Genomic DNA, 15,038 nt, shown 5'->3' on the forward strand with positions numbered 1-15,038 from the left:
AAAAAAAAAAAAAAGAAGACGATAGCAGAAAGGGAAAAATGAAGGGGGGGAATCGGAGGGGGAGATGAACCATGAGAGACTATGGACTCTGAGAAACAAACTGAGGGTTCTAGAGGGGAGGGGGATGGGGGGGATGGGTTGGTCTGGTGATGGGTATTAAAGACAGCACGTACTGCATGGAGCACTGGGTGTTACACACAAACAATGAATCATGGAACACTACATCAAAAACTAATGATGTAATGTATGGTGATTAACATAACATAATAAAATAAAATTAAAAAAAAAAGAAATATGGTCAACTAATTTTTGACAAAGTCACCAAGAATATACAATGAGGAAAGGATAGTCTCTTTAATAAATGGTGCTGGGAAAAGTGGATATCCATATTCAAAAGAATGAAATCAGACCCTTATCTTACTGTACACAAAAATCAACTCAAGGGGCACCTGGGTGGCTCAGTCGTTAAGCGGCTGCCTTCAGCTCAGGTCATGATCCCAGGATCCTGGGATCGACCCCACATCAGGTTTTCTACTCGGCAGGAAGCCTGCTTCTCCCCTCTCCCACTCCCCCTGCTTGTGTTCCCTCTCTCGCTATGTCTCTCTCTGTCAAATAAATAAATAAAATCTTAAAAAAAAAAAATCAACTCAAAATGCATTAGAGACTTAAACATAAGACTTGAAACCATAAAACCCTAGAAAAAACCATAAAGGAAAAGCTCCTTGACATTGGTTTTGGCAACCATTTTTTGGATCCTACAACAGAAGTATAGGCAACAAAAACAAAAATAAATAAGCTAAAAAGCTTCTGCACAGCATAGGAAAAAATCAACAAAATGAAAAGGCAACCTATGGAATTGGAAGAAAATATCTGTAAACAATACATTCAATAAGGGCTTGATATCCGAAATATATAAGTAACTCTTAACTCAATAGCAATCAATCAAATGATTTAAAAATGGGCAAAAAACCAGAATAGACACTTTTCTAAAAAAGACATTCAAATGGCCAACAGGTACATGAAAAGATGATCAACATCACAGGGAAATGCAAATCAAAACCACCATGAGATATCACCACACACCTGTTAGGATGTCTATTACCAAAAAGACAAATGATAACAAATGTTGGTGAGGATGTGGAGAAAAGAGAACACTTGTACAATGTTAGTAAGGATGTGAACTGGTACAACCAAAACCATAAACAGTATGGAGGTTGCTCAAAAAATTAAAAATAGAACTATCATATGATCCAGCAATCCCACTTCTGGGTATTTATCCAAAGGAAATGAAATCATTATCTCAAAGAGACATCTGCACTCCTGTGTTCATTGCAGCATTATTCACAACAGCCAAGATATGAAAACAATTCTAAGTGTCTTCTGATAGATGAATAGATAAAGAAAATGTGTCACACATATAATATTATAATATTATTCAGCCTTAGAAAAGAAGGAAACCCTGACATTTGGGACAACATGTATGACCTTGAGGACATTATGCTAAGTGAAATGAGCCAGATGGAGAAAGAGAAATACTATATGGTATCATGTATATGTGTAATCTAAAAAAAATAAAAGTAAAACTCAGAAACAGAAAGTAACATGGTGGTTGCCGAGGGCAAGCGGATGGGGAGGGGAATGGGGAGATCTTGATCAAGGGGCACAAACTTCCAGTTATAAAGTTCTGAAGATCTATTGTACAGCATGGTGACTACACTTAAAAACAGTGTACTTGAAATTTGCTAAGAAACAGATCTTAAGTGTCTCACTCAAAAAAAAAAAAAAAGTAACTTAGCCATCAAAAAGAATGAAATCTTGCCATTTGCAACAACGTGGATGGAACTAGAGGGTATTATGCTAAGCGAAATAAGTTAATCAGAGAAAGACAAATATCATATGATTTCACTCATATGTGGAATTTAAGAAACAAAATGAACATAGGGGAAGGGAAGGAAAAATAAAATAAGACAAAATCAGAGAGGGAGACATACCATAAGAGACTCTTAACTATAGGAAACAACCTGAGGGTTGCTGGAGGGGTGGTGGGGGTGGGGGGATGAGGTAACTGGGTGATGGACATTAAGGAGGGCACTTGATGTAGTGAGCACTGGGTGTTATATGCAACTGATGAATCACTAAATTCTACCTCTGAAACTAAAAATACACTACATATTAATTAAATTGAATTTAAATAAAAAATTTTTAAAAGGTAACTATATGATGTGATAAATGTGTTAATTAAGCTGCTTGTGGTAATTATTTCATAATGTACAGTAGTCCCTGCTTATCCACAAGGATACATTCCAAGATGCCTGAAGCCACAGATAGTATTAAACCCTATATATACTACGTGTTTTCTCATACATACATACATTAAATTTAATTTATAAATTAGACATAGCAGGGATTAACAATAGCTAATAATAAAATAGAACAATTATAACAATATATTGTAATGAAAGTTATGTAAATGTGGTCTCTCTCAAGATATCTTGTTGTGATGCACTCACCCTCTTCTTGTGAATCATGATGTGAGCAGATAAAAGGTCTACATGATGAGATGAAGTGAGGGGAATGACGTAGGCACTGTGACATAGCTTTAGGCTACTATTGACCTTCTGATGATATGTCAAAAGGAAAATCCATCTGCTTCCAGACTGTGGTTGACTGCGGGTAACTGAAACCACAGAAAGCTAAACCACAGCTAAGAGGAGACTACTGCCTACATATATCAAATCATCATGTTGTACATTTGAAATATATTACAATTTTATTTGCCAATTATGCCTCAGTAAAGCTGGGGGGAGGGAGTGCAAACCTCAATAAACTAGGAAAGCTCTTTCTTTAGCATGAGAAAAATATTAATTTTAGCCAATAGTCAAAATTATGGCTAATAGTGAAACACCAAAAGAATGATCAATAAAATCCAGGAGACATAATGCCACTATTCCTTTTTATTCTGGAAGTTCTAGCCAATTTAATAAATTTAAGAAAAGAAATCCTGAGAATGAGAAGACAAATGTCAGTCTACCAAACTTCAAATACATTTCACTCTCTTAGAAAAACCTGTGCTGTTTCCTCCGCAGAAGACATGCTAAGTTCAAAGCTTCCATTTGGAGATCTGGACTTGAGAACAAAAGAAAGGGTAAGACTTTCCGTGAGTCATTTGCCTCAAAGTGATATTTAAAGTTGAGTGAGTAAACCAGTTCCCTTTGGGAGTGTAGATTATAAAACTCTAGTATCATACATTTTTTTCTAAAATAAAGATTGACCTAAATTGAGATCAGAATTAACTCATTTTTATTTTTATAGGAAATGGTTGACATTCAGGTCTAAAATCATTAATTGTGATTAAAATGTATCTATAATAATAAATGGGTTTTTTAATTCTGCTTGTTCTGTGCCAGGAGACCTTGAAATTTTTTTTTTGGCGTTACAGTTCAAAAATCTTAGCCATTTGCATAGGACAATCGTTTCTTCATGTGAGAAGGGATGTATTATATGGTAACCATGTTTCTAGGGCCTACATGCCAAAAACCTTAACGGTTTAGACTCAAAAGCTAATTTATAGACACATGGTGCTCAGTATAACTTGAATCATTGAATGAATGACTCAACCAAGGAGCATAGAATGGCATCTGTTATCCCTTATCATCTCCACTTTTTCACTCATTCAATCAAACTAAGAAAAAAATGGAGAAAACGGATGGAAAGAAAGATGTTGAAGGAGCTGTGTCATAAAACACTATGAGTCAAGGCATCAGCAGTGCCCAGTCAACCCAGAGGACACAACACGCACAGGGCTGGGCAGAGGCTCATTCACCTTTCCACCCTCTACCAGAGATGACAGACCAGATTTGGCTCCCTGAGAGGACAGATGGGCCCACAGAGCAGGGTTCCCTTGAAAGGCAACAACAGGTAGGAGCTTGGTAAGAGGCCAGAATTGAAATGAGGAAGAAGCCTGAGCAGAAAAGGTAAGTAGATTCCCCAGATAACTATGGAAAATTTTTAAGAAATTCCTACTTGAACAGAAGGTAGAAGAAAGCTATTATATTTTGAACATTAAATGTTAATGTGACTTCATTTGCGTCACAGTCTGGAGACCAAGATATTTTAGGCTGCATAAGAACAGGTGAAATCAGCCTAAGGAAAAATTATGCAACACAAAGGAAGAGACCAATGCCTTGAAAGTTTCCCTCCTCTGGATTATGTATGCAGCCTAAAAAATACACCAGCAGCATTGGTTTGCTGGCCCTAATATTAACACAGACTGCCTCTGATCCTATCTCAACTGACTGGCCAACTGCCCTGGGCTTTCTACACTTACTCCCAAAATTTGCCTCGGCAGTTCATGTTCCAGTGAACCAGTCAGACACTAGCATCTTCTGACTTGATTCTAGCAGCTTCTCTCTGCATACCCGCAAATTCAACTGAGATTTTTTTTTTTTTTAAACTTCCTGCTTTCTGCCATGGGTTATCACAAAGATATTTCTCAAACCTGGCTGTTATTCAGTATCATCTATGAAACTTGTTTAAAAATTAAGATAGTCCAACCCCACTCTGAACCTATTTAGTAAAAATCTCCAGGGGGGGGGCGCTTAAGCATCTGTATTATTAAACAACTGTTGAGGGTACTTTTAAAGTACACCAGGGACTGGGGACCACTGACTGAGATGATTTAATCAGCTCCCCTTTCTCTCAGTCTCTAGTCTCCTCAACCTCCAGTCTTCTAGCCCTTCAATGGTTCCTCCTATACTTGTTACAGTGCTAACTCCGCCATAGGCTTGGTATTCTGATCACAATTAATACTTGCTACCTTTATCTCCCTCTCTACTCTTTTCTCCCAGAGCTACTGCCTATCCAACCTAACCTCCAAAACCATAAAAAAAAAAAAAAAAAGTCATTCATTCCCTGAGAAGCTATGCTTGTCATGCCTCAGAGCTTTTCCCATGAAACTTCCTCTTCCTAGAGGGTTTTACATCCGTTTCTGTGCTTCAAGATCCACTCTAACAGGGGCGCCTGGGTGGCTCAGTCATTAAGCGTCTGCGTTCAGCTCAGGTCATGATTCCAGGGTCCTGGGATCAAGCCCCGCATCGGGCTCCCTGCTCCGCGGGAAGCCTGCTTCTCCCTCTCCCACTCCCCCTGCTTGTATTCCTGCTCTCGCTATCTCTCTCTGTCAAATAAATAAAATCTTTAAAAAAAAAAGATCTACTCAAACATCATCTCTGAATCCTCCCAAAGAAGTCCCACACATTTAGGTACTTATTCTCTTCATTTTCCACTCTTTGTTTTAGCACGTATTACACAATATGAGCATCTTGGTGGCAAGGACAGTACTTTATCTCTTTAGGTTCAATAAACGTGTTCTTAATGAAATACATGAAATTATGACAGATGAGGATGATCTATAATGCATTTTAAGACAGTATGTTCAAAATATTCTGATTGGAAAGTAAATTAATTAATTAAATGTTCTGATTGAGTCTTGATTAATTTTAACCCCCTAACTCAGATTTCATGGCCCAATTTGAAACAGATTAATAAAAGTACTAAATTTTTTAAAGATTTTATTTATTTATTTATTTGTCAGAGAGATAACACAAGCAGGGGGAGCGGCAGGCAGAGCAGGCAAGGGAGAAGCAGGCTCCCCACTGAGCAAGGAGCCCGATGCAGGACTTGATCCCAGGACCCTGGATCATGACCCGAGCTGAAGGCAGACACTCAACCGACCGAGCCACCCAGACATCCCTAAAAGTACTAAATTTTTAAATGAAAGGTAACAAAAGTCTAAAACACAGTCCTTGATTTATGTCAATCAGATAAATTCTATAAAAATTGGACTCAAGGTAAAACCTAATGCTAGTTAGAAAATCCAAACTTAGTGAGCCAAATCACTGAGCTGCTAAAAGCATTCTATTTATAAGAAAGTGATTAGTATACTAATTAGAAAAATATCTGCACCCCCATGTTACTGCAGCATTATTTACAATAGCCAAGACATGTTATATATATGAATATACAATTCATATATATATGTGAATTGCAATATATGAATATGCAATTCTTATATATGAATATGCAATTCATACATATGTGAATATATAACTCATATATATATATATGTGAACATACAATTCACATATATATGAATGTTATCTAGCCATAGAAAAAGAATGAAGTCTTGCCTTTTCTGACAACATGGGTGGACCCTGAGGGCATTATGTTAAGTGAAATAAGTCAGAGAAAGACAAATACCATATGATGTCATGCATATATGGAATCGTAAAAAAAAAAAAAAAAAGAAAACAAGGAGATAGGGGCGCCTGGGTGGCTCAGTCAGTTGGGCGTCTGCCTTCGGCTCAGGTCATGATCTCAAGGTCCTGGGATCAGGCCCCGCACTGGGCTCCCTGCTCAGTGGGGGGCCTGCTTCTCCCTCTGCCTGCCGCTCCACCTGCTTGTGCTCTCTCTCTCAAACAAACAAATAAATAAATAAAATCTTAAAAAAAAAGTAGATAGATACAGAAAACAGACTCGTGGTTGCCAGAGGTTGGGGGTGGGAGGTAGGGCAAAATGGGTGAAGAGGGTCAAAAGGTACAAATTTTCAGTTATAAAATGAATAACTCATGGGGATATAATGTACAGGCTAGTGACTATAGTTAATAATATTGCATTGCTTATTTGAAAGTTCCTAGAGAGTAAATCTGAAAAGTTCTCATCACACAAAAAAAAATTTTGTAACTGATGACAGATATATAAGTTAATAAAATTTACTGTGGTGATCATTTAGCAATATATACAAATACAAAATAGTTACATTGTGTACCTGAAATTAATATAATGTTATATGTCAATCATATATCAATTTTTTACAAAGAAAGTGATTAGGGCTTTTTGAAGCGGGTTCCTCAAATAGAAGGAGGAAATATCACCAGAAAATTAGCCTCAAAACCTCAAGAAAGAGAAATTCCCATGAAACCAGCTCTATTCAACTGTGAAAAGAGAAAGTGTGAGGTGCCTGGGTGGCTCAGTTGGTTAAGAGTCCAACTCTTGATTTCAGCTCAGGTCATGATTTCAGGGTCGTGCAATTGAGCCCTGAATCAGGCTCTGTGCTATACGCAGAGTCTGCTTGTCCCTCTCCCTCTGCTCCTCCCCCGCTTGTGCACGCTCTCGTTCTCCATCAAATAAATAAATAAATAAATAAATAAATAAATAAATAAATAAAATCTTTTTAAAAAAGAGAGAAAGTGTTATCAATATGGACATCACTGGGGCGCCTGGGTGGCTCAGTCTGTTAAGCAGCTGCCTTCGGCTCAGGTCATGATCCCGGGGTCCTGGGATCAAGTCCCGCATCGGGCTCTCTGCTCAGGCGGAGCCTGCTTCTCACTCGGCTCCCCCTCCTGTTCGTGCTTCCTCTCCCTCCCTCTCTCTTTCTCTCTCAAATAAATAAATAAAATCTTAAAAAAAAATATATATATATATGGACATCACTGTTGCCTATAATACGTCCAACACATTGTCTAATGTGTCCACCAAAACATATTGTTTTATTTCCAGAAAACAACAGTACTGAAGTCCAAAGTACTACTGTCTGAATGTAAATCTCTCTGCCTATAGTTTCCATTAGAGAAACAAACCTGCCTCTTTTTAGAAGTTATTCAGTGCTTATGAGGACAGATTAATATTAAATACATTGGGCAACAGCTTAACATCCACAGTGCAGCAAGACACTTAGGGAAAGATATAAGACAATCTTCAAGGTCATGATTAACAACTATCCATAAAAAACTATCATAAGACTGGAAAGATAAAGTGCCATATTTACTACTTGTCTAGTAGACCTCCTGAGGTATATTCTGGATTCTCAGCACTATTATGTACATTTCAGAAGGAGATGAAAAGTAGGTTAAGTCATATCCAAGAATCCTGGCAAGGAATATTTTTTGATTGCTGAGAATAAAATATACTACTTATAAGATCAATCTAAGAGAAAACACAAAAAGAAATGTATAGCTTGATAAATGAAAATATATTTAGAGCACCAAAAAATAGTTCTGATATGATAAAACAGAATGTTCCAGAATGCTTAAAGTGGGAAACAGAGTAGTAGTAATAATAATAATGGCTAACATTTATTGACTGCTTATTCTGTGCCAAATGCTAAGCATTTTATATGCATCATTTCCTTGAATCTTCCCAAGAACTCCCATTTTACATATGAAGAAATTAAAACTTAAGAGAGCATAAGTAACTTGACCTTGGTCATACAGCTAGTCAGTGGCAAAACCAAAACTCTAATCCAAAACCCTATCCTCCTAACCACTATGTATTTTGTCTTATTAATACAAACCTAAGTTAAAAAGAAGCATGGAAAGGCAACCTGGATGGTTTCCTGAAATAACCTTAAAACCTGAAATGGAAATTAGCTAAAATCTTGTCAGTACTTTGAAGTCTAAAAGGGCAAAACATGACCTCATGGGAGGGGGTCAGAATCAGAAAGGGTTTGCTCTTTATGAGGAAGACTTCAGCATAGAACAATTAAAAAGGACTGATAAGATCTCTGGGGGGAAAAAATGATTCACATATATTCTTCCCCGAAAAGCAAATAGAACTGATTTGACTAAAATGCTATAAAATAGGAAAAATAATTATACTTAGTAATCCAATTACAGCTAACCTAGTTAATAGAGTGGTATTTAGGAGACATGAAGGCAGAAATTTGAGAAATAGTAAAGTCAGGAGTTATTAGAACTTCGAGTGGTCTGGGCTTCTTCATTAGTTCTGGTTCCAAAATACGACCATAAAATTAGATTGTGTCAATTACAAAAAAAATAATCTGCTAATTCATAATGCTCCTTTGCTTAGAGTTGAAGCAATATGACTGGATTTTGGAACTGCCAAAGTCATCTCAACTACCAATTTGTTTAAGTTCCAACAAATAGAATTAGGAGAAAACTAGATGCATCAGCTGGGGCTCTTTGAACCAGGAGCAATAGGAAAACCATGCCGGGACCACAGCAGGTCCAAAGAGGTAAGAGGGTCTACAGAACAGAACCATAATAGTCTGATCAGTACACAAGCATTGGAAAGAATGAAATGTCAACTAGTTTTAGTCTTTTTATCCCTCCACTCAAGATCTAATTCCAAGAAGGGAGGTCCAAATTGGCTTCCCTCATGTCACTAGTCCTCTGACTGGCTAGCAGAGAAGAAAGCCCCTGAAAAGTCCCACCCGACTACATCTAAAAGGGAAGGAGGAATTCCTCAAAAGGTGATATTTGGAAGGGGAAATGGGTGCTGGACAGAAAACAGCAATATAAAACCGTGCCCTTGTAACACTTACCTTGGATTGAGGAATATTCCTGCCTCTTCCCAATAAGAAATCCCATCTGCACAGAGACTGAATGTCTGGCTGGGAGACTGAAGTGGACTAAGAGCAACGACCATAAGCCACACGACCAGTGCTCTATTTGATCAGAAGTAGATCAGGGACGTCTGAGACAAGTTCCAGGTGCAATCCATTAAAGTAAATCTGTGATATATTGTGTAAAAAGCCAACATGGACTTCCAGAAGTCCAATACCAAGACAGGAAAATGGGGGGTAAAATGCCTATAATAATAATTTTTTTAAAAGACCAGTCATTTCATTTAGAAAGCTAACAAGCTATTATCAAAGGTTTGTACCTCAGTTCTGGCAACAAGTTGGTTCACTTTTAACTGATTAGGAATAAAACGGACACCTGATGAGATTATACAGCTCCACAAGGTCAGGAAACTTTTGAAAAACTAAAACAGGGTATGAATTATTTAAAAGTTCTGAAAAGATCCAGGCTTTTTAAACCTTTTTATGGTACCAGGTGATGCATCAGTTACTGATTTGGGGATAATTTTATTACAAGATCATGATAATGTAAAACATTCTGTAATATACCCCAATAGAAAATGATTGCCAGGGGAAAGAAATTTATTTGTCTTCTTTAAAGAAAGAAAGTTTGGCAATTATTTGAGCCATAACATCATTGTTTACGAGAGTACCCTAAGGACTGATCATTAAGCCTTAACACTTGGATAAAAAACTACTGCTGAGGAGCAGAGGTGGCCATAGAAGGTTTCAGGACTTCTAAATAAATATTCCACGTGTGCCTAGTTGGTGAAAATCCTTGGGGAGGACGCCCCATAAAAAATAGAGCCTCTACATGCATCTCATAAGTCTATCCTAAGAGGACATTATACTTACAATTTTTAAGTTAAAATAGTTTCATTTAAGAAAGAGAAGAAAAAGATGTAAAAACTGTAGTCTTGTCACATCTCCAGTGTGACCCCCAGTGTCAGTGGTAGGAAGACAGAGGCCTAACAGGAATGAGCAGATTACGACAGTATAAGGACCAGACTGAGTCACAATAAAACAAAAAGGAAAATCCCAAAGGTTTTATTCTCTCCAGCTCTGACAGGCCACAAGATTACTCCTGAGAGAACAGTTCTAAAAAAGAAAGATAAGTTTTATTTGACATATAAATAGGATTGAAGTATTAGTATCCTCCAAGCACTAGACTGTAGCAAGTGGCCACAGAAGCATCTGTTGAGAAAATGGATCTGAACACACACCAAAGTCTTCCAACAAAGATCAGTCACCACTTGGCCTTGAGACTGTCCAACACCATCATCAAACTCCTTCATTCAAATGCTGGAATTTCAATTATAATAAGGCTCTTCCCTAATACTACCAGGACAGACTTCCCAACCTTGAACATTAATAGCATCTGTCCACCCAAAATCCTCAGACTTCCTCTCTGGTCTCACTTCTTACCCTCTTCTCCCAACAGCCCCCTCTCCCCTTTGCCATTTCATCTGTGCCTCTATGATACTGAATGACCTAGAGGACCACAAGAACTCTACGACCCTTCCAGCTTCAGGAACTTTGTACATGTTGTTTTCTCTTCCTATAAAGTCCTTTTCACCCTTTTCTTCCTCTTTCTCTGGCTACTCCTGCCTATCAGTATTCAACCTCATGATTTCTTTTCTGGGAGTTTCCTTACATATTACCCACTGTTTGATTAGGTACTCCTCTGCTAAATTCCCCTGGAATTCTTGCAGTTAAAGTATCTATGACACTGGGCGCCTGGGTGGCTCAGTTGGTTAAGCAACTGCCTTTGGCTCAGGTAATGATCCCGGGGTCCTGGGATCGAGTCCCACATCGGTGTCCCTGCTCAGCAGGAAGCCTGCTTCTCCCTCTCCCTCCGCCTGCCATTCCCCCTGCTTGCGCTCTCTCTCATTGTCAAATAAATAAATAAAATCTTTAAAAAAAAAAAAAGTATCTATGACAGTAACCCACAATTACCTACTTACTTGTCTATGTTCCCACAAACTGGATTTATCTTGAAGGCAGGGACCACAAAAAGAAGGCAATCCATCAATATTTGTTGAATAAAGGATTTTTGTTTTTGTTTTTATCCCCTGTACTCAGCATAATACCAGACACACAGTCAATGTACAATAAATATTTGCTGAATGGATCATAAGTACTCAAAAACATTTGTTGGATGAATGAAGTAATGGACAGATGATCAGAAAGTGCTACATATCAGAAATCTTAAATTCCAATATCTTACTTTCTAACCTCAAACACTTATCCTTCCAGCTCTCTCAGATTCTGATTTTCTGGTCCCTGACCTCAAAGAGATGTCCAGTCTCTTGACATTTCCATGCTCACCAAGTCTTTAAATACCATGAAGGTATCACTTCCCTCCCTATTCAATCTGTACCCGTTTTTATTAAGAACTTTTAACCCATACTTTCATTTGTAAAAATCTAGCCCTGTACAAATCTCTGCTGTCACAAATATTCTGCTGTCACAGCTACTAAAAATACTACTACACCAGGGTAATGCCATACCACCATGCAGATGGGGCCCAGTATAAATTCATGGTCTTCAACTTCAGCTAGAACTTTGTGCTGGCCAGTTCTTCAACTTCCTTGTCAGCTCCCTTATCCATTCCTCATCCATTCCACTCCACTCTCTATCTTTTCTCTCCTCAGTCCAACTGTCCACCCTTGCTCTCCATTGTTGGCAGATATCCTTGCCTCCCACTTTATCAGATGATTGACATAAAAGGCATAAACTCAACTCTCTGCCACCACACCAATAGCCTTACTCAAAACTACATTGATCTGTTCCTCCTTCCCTTCTGTATCAGAGGATGAGGAGTCTGCCCGGTAGCCTACCCTCCACTGAAGATGAATCATTTTATCTATGTTTTCAAACTCATCTCCTTCCCTGTTCTAATAGGACTGTGCTCTATTATTAACCCCTCTCATATCTTCAATTTCTCTCTTTTCTTCTGGCTCTTCATACTCATTATATAAATATGTGGAACTTTTTCTCTTAAACTCTTCTTAAACTCTGTATCCTCTCCCTAGCTTTGACCTATGCTTTTCTTTCTCTTATCAGCTAAACTACTTGTAGCATTATTCTCTACTTCACCATGTGCCATTCACTCAGCCAATACCATCAAATTTTTATGGGTAATACACACAAAGTTTTTAAAAATCCTCTAGCTTGAAATGTGATTACTCTCAAGAATTTAAATTCTAAAATCAACATACAATGAATCGGTAAGAAGACAGAACAATTTCCAGGGAGAGTAAAATATAAATTAGCAATATCCATCTGAGAGAAGGCCTCTGAGTCAATGGACTTGAAGTATCTTAATTCCACTGTAAGGAATGCATTATACTAAGCATAGTGTCACGTACGTTCTATAGTTTCCCTCATTTAATCCTTCTGATTTTATTTGGCTTCCAATGTAAGTTGTCCCTACAGAGAGAGGCTCTCTCATTTCAGGAGAGTCCGGGACTAGTAATATAGATTAGTGCCCCTGCTCAAAACTGTTCTACTCAAAAAGACTAGATATAGGGAACCTGAAAGTTCATAATCTAATGTTAAGGGCAACACATTATTTTTAGCAAAGTGAACTAAATCATTCATTTAACAAAGGTTATATGTCAGGACTAAAAAAAGGAATGGCATGTTGTTACCATCAAAAGGTTGTGTGAAGATGTAGAGGCCGCATCTTTCTCAAATATTAGAAGAGCTTTCTGCATCAAGTAAATTGCTTTGGATAGCTTATTCTTCCTTATTTTATTCATTACATTCAATTCTGAAACAGAAAACAAACATTTTATCAAAAGGGAAACATGAAAACTATCTTTAAAAGTTTTCAGAAATGTTTAAACAGTTTCTGAAACTGTTTTAAAACAGTTTATCCCAATTTTAATTACCTGTAAAACAGTCAATGCTTCTAGGTTGTTTTAGCTTTTCTGGACCTTTGGTAGATATGTGTTTGCTAACAGTTGGAGTCTGCAAAACTGAAGAAGGAAGAGGAGAGTGCCATTACAATTAGATTTGTGTCCAAGAAAGGAAATATTTTCTAAACATTAAAGGGTAACTATCTATTTGTAAAATTATTGCTTCCTCTCATATGTCATCTTTTTTTCATTAATAGATAAAAATTCAAACAAATCTATAATGACAAACTTTCTTCTATTTGCCACAGTATGCCTGAGGACGTGAAAAATATTTAAGTTATAGATGGGGAGGGAAGATGGAAGAAGAGTAGGGGACGCTCAATTCGTCTGGTCCCTTGACCTTGAATTCAGCTAAATATCTATCAAATCATTCTGAACACCTGTGAATTCAACCCGAGCGCTAAGGAAAGTATTGCTGCAATTCTACAAATGGAGAAGTGGCCACTTTTTGCAAGCTAGGAGGTGTGGAGAAGTGAATCTGAGGGGATATATCAGAAGATAAACCGCAGTGGGAGGGAACCTCTATAAGCTGGCTGCCGAAAAGTGATATAAAAATGGAATGCAAAATCAGAACTTCTAGAAGTCTGCTCCTGTGAGGAACGTCCCTGCCTGAAAGGTGCGCAGGTGGTGAAGTGGGGCAGGATTGTAAGTGGGACAGCTGGTCTCAGGATTCCCAGGGTCACAGAAAGAACAAGGGTGCCAGAGTGTGGCAGAGTTCCCAGGCATTGGATCAGGGAAGCCGACTACAATTAGTGAGCCCTGGAGTTGGCTCTCAGCTAGCTGTTGCAATAAACTGTCCAAGATCAGGGACCGCCTGTCCAAGCAGGGGCCCAGCAAGAGGAGTGGCCCTTCTCCCTCCCTGGGAGGAGTGGCACGGGTGCACACAGGATTGGGCAACTGCTCCCAGAGCAGGGGCCCAGTGAACAGCAGAGACCTGGTGAGATTTCCCCCCCTCTTTCCCTGGGGAGGATTGGTGCAGAGACCTACCAGGCCAAAAAGGGCTGGCATGATATACTCTGGGCACTAAAGGAGAAAAACATGCAGCCATGAACACTTTATCCAGCAAGGCTCTCATTCAGAATGGAAGAAAAGAGAAAAAGCTTCCAGGGCAAACAAACTATAAGAATTTGTGATCACTAAACAAGCCCTGCAAGAAATATTAAAGGGGTGGGGCGCCTGGGTGGCTCAGTCATTAAGCGTCTGCCTTCAACTCAGATCGTGGTCCCAGGGTCCTGGGATCGAGCCCCGCATCAGGCTCCCTGCTCCGCGGGAAGCCTGCTTCTTCCTCTCCCACTCCCCCTGCTTGTGTTCCCTCTCTCGCTGTGTCTTTCTCTGTCAAATAAATAAAAAATCTTTAAAAAAAAAAATATTAAAGGGGATCCTGTAAGGGAAGAGAGAGCCCAAGAGTAACATAGACCAGAAAGGAACAGAGACAATATACAGAAACAGTGACTTTAAAGATAATACAATGGCACTATATTCATATATTTCAACAGTTACTCTGAATGTAAATGTGCTAAATGCTCCAATCAAAAGACACAGGGTATCAGATTGGATAAAAAAGCAAGACCCATCCATATGCTGTCAACAAGAGACTCATTTTAGACCCAAAGACACCTCCAGATTGAAAGTGAGGGGGTAGAGAACCATTTATCATGCTAATGGACATCAAAAGAAAGCTGTGGTAGCAATCCTTATATCATACAAATTAGATTTTAAACCAAAGACTATAGTAAGGG

At 38.5% G+C, this 15,038-nt stretch overlaps 1 protein-coding gene across 1 annotated transcript in view; it reads right to left on the bottom strand.

Annotated features, from left to right (window-relative positions):
- The window catches only part of CFAP54 (cilia and flagella associated protein 54), a 294,732-nt gene that overhangs the window by 213,721 nt on the left and 65,973 nt on the right, over positions 1-15,038 (bottom strand). The window contains 2 exon segments of the mRNA XM_044914733.1: positions 13,030-13,151; positions 13,273-13,359. Coding sequence (XP_044770668.1) covers positions 13,030-13,151; positions 13,273-13,359 — 209 coding nt within the window.

The sequence above is a fragment of the Neomonachus schauinslandi genome, chromosome 5 (assembly GCF_002201575.2).
Source record: "Neomonachus schauinslandi chromosome 5, ASM220157v2, whole genome shotgun sequence".
NCBI classification, from domain to species: domain Eukaryota; kingdom Metazoa; phylum Chordata; class Mammalia; order Carnivora; family Phocidae; genus Neomonachus; species Neomonachus schauinslandi.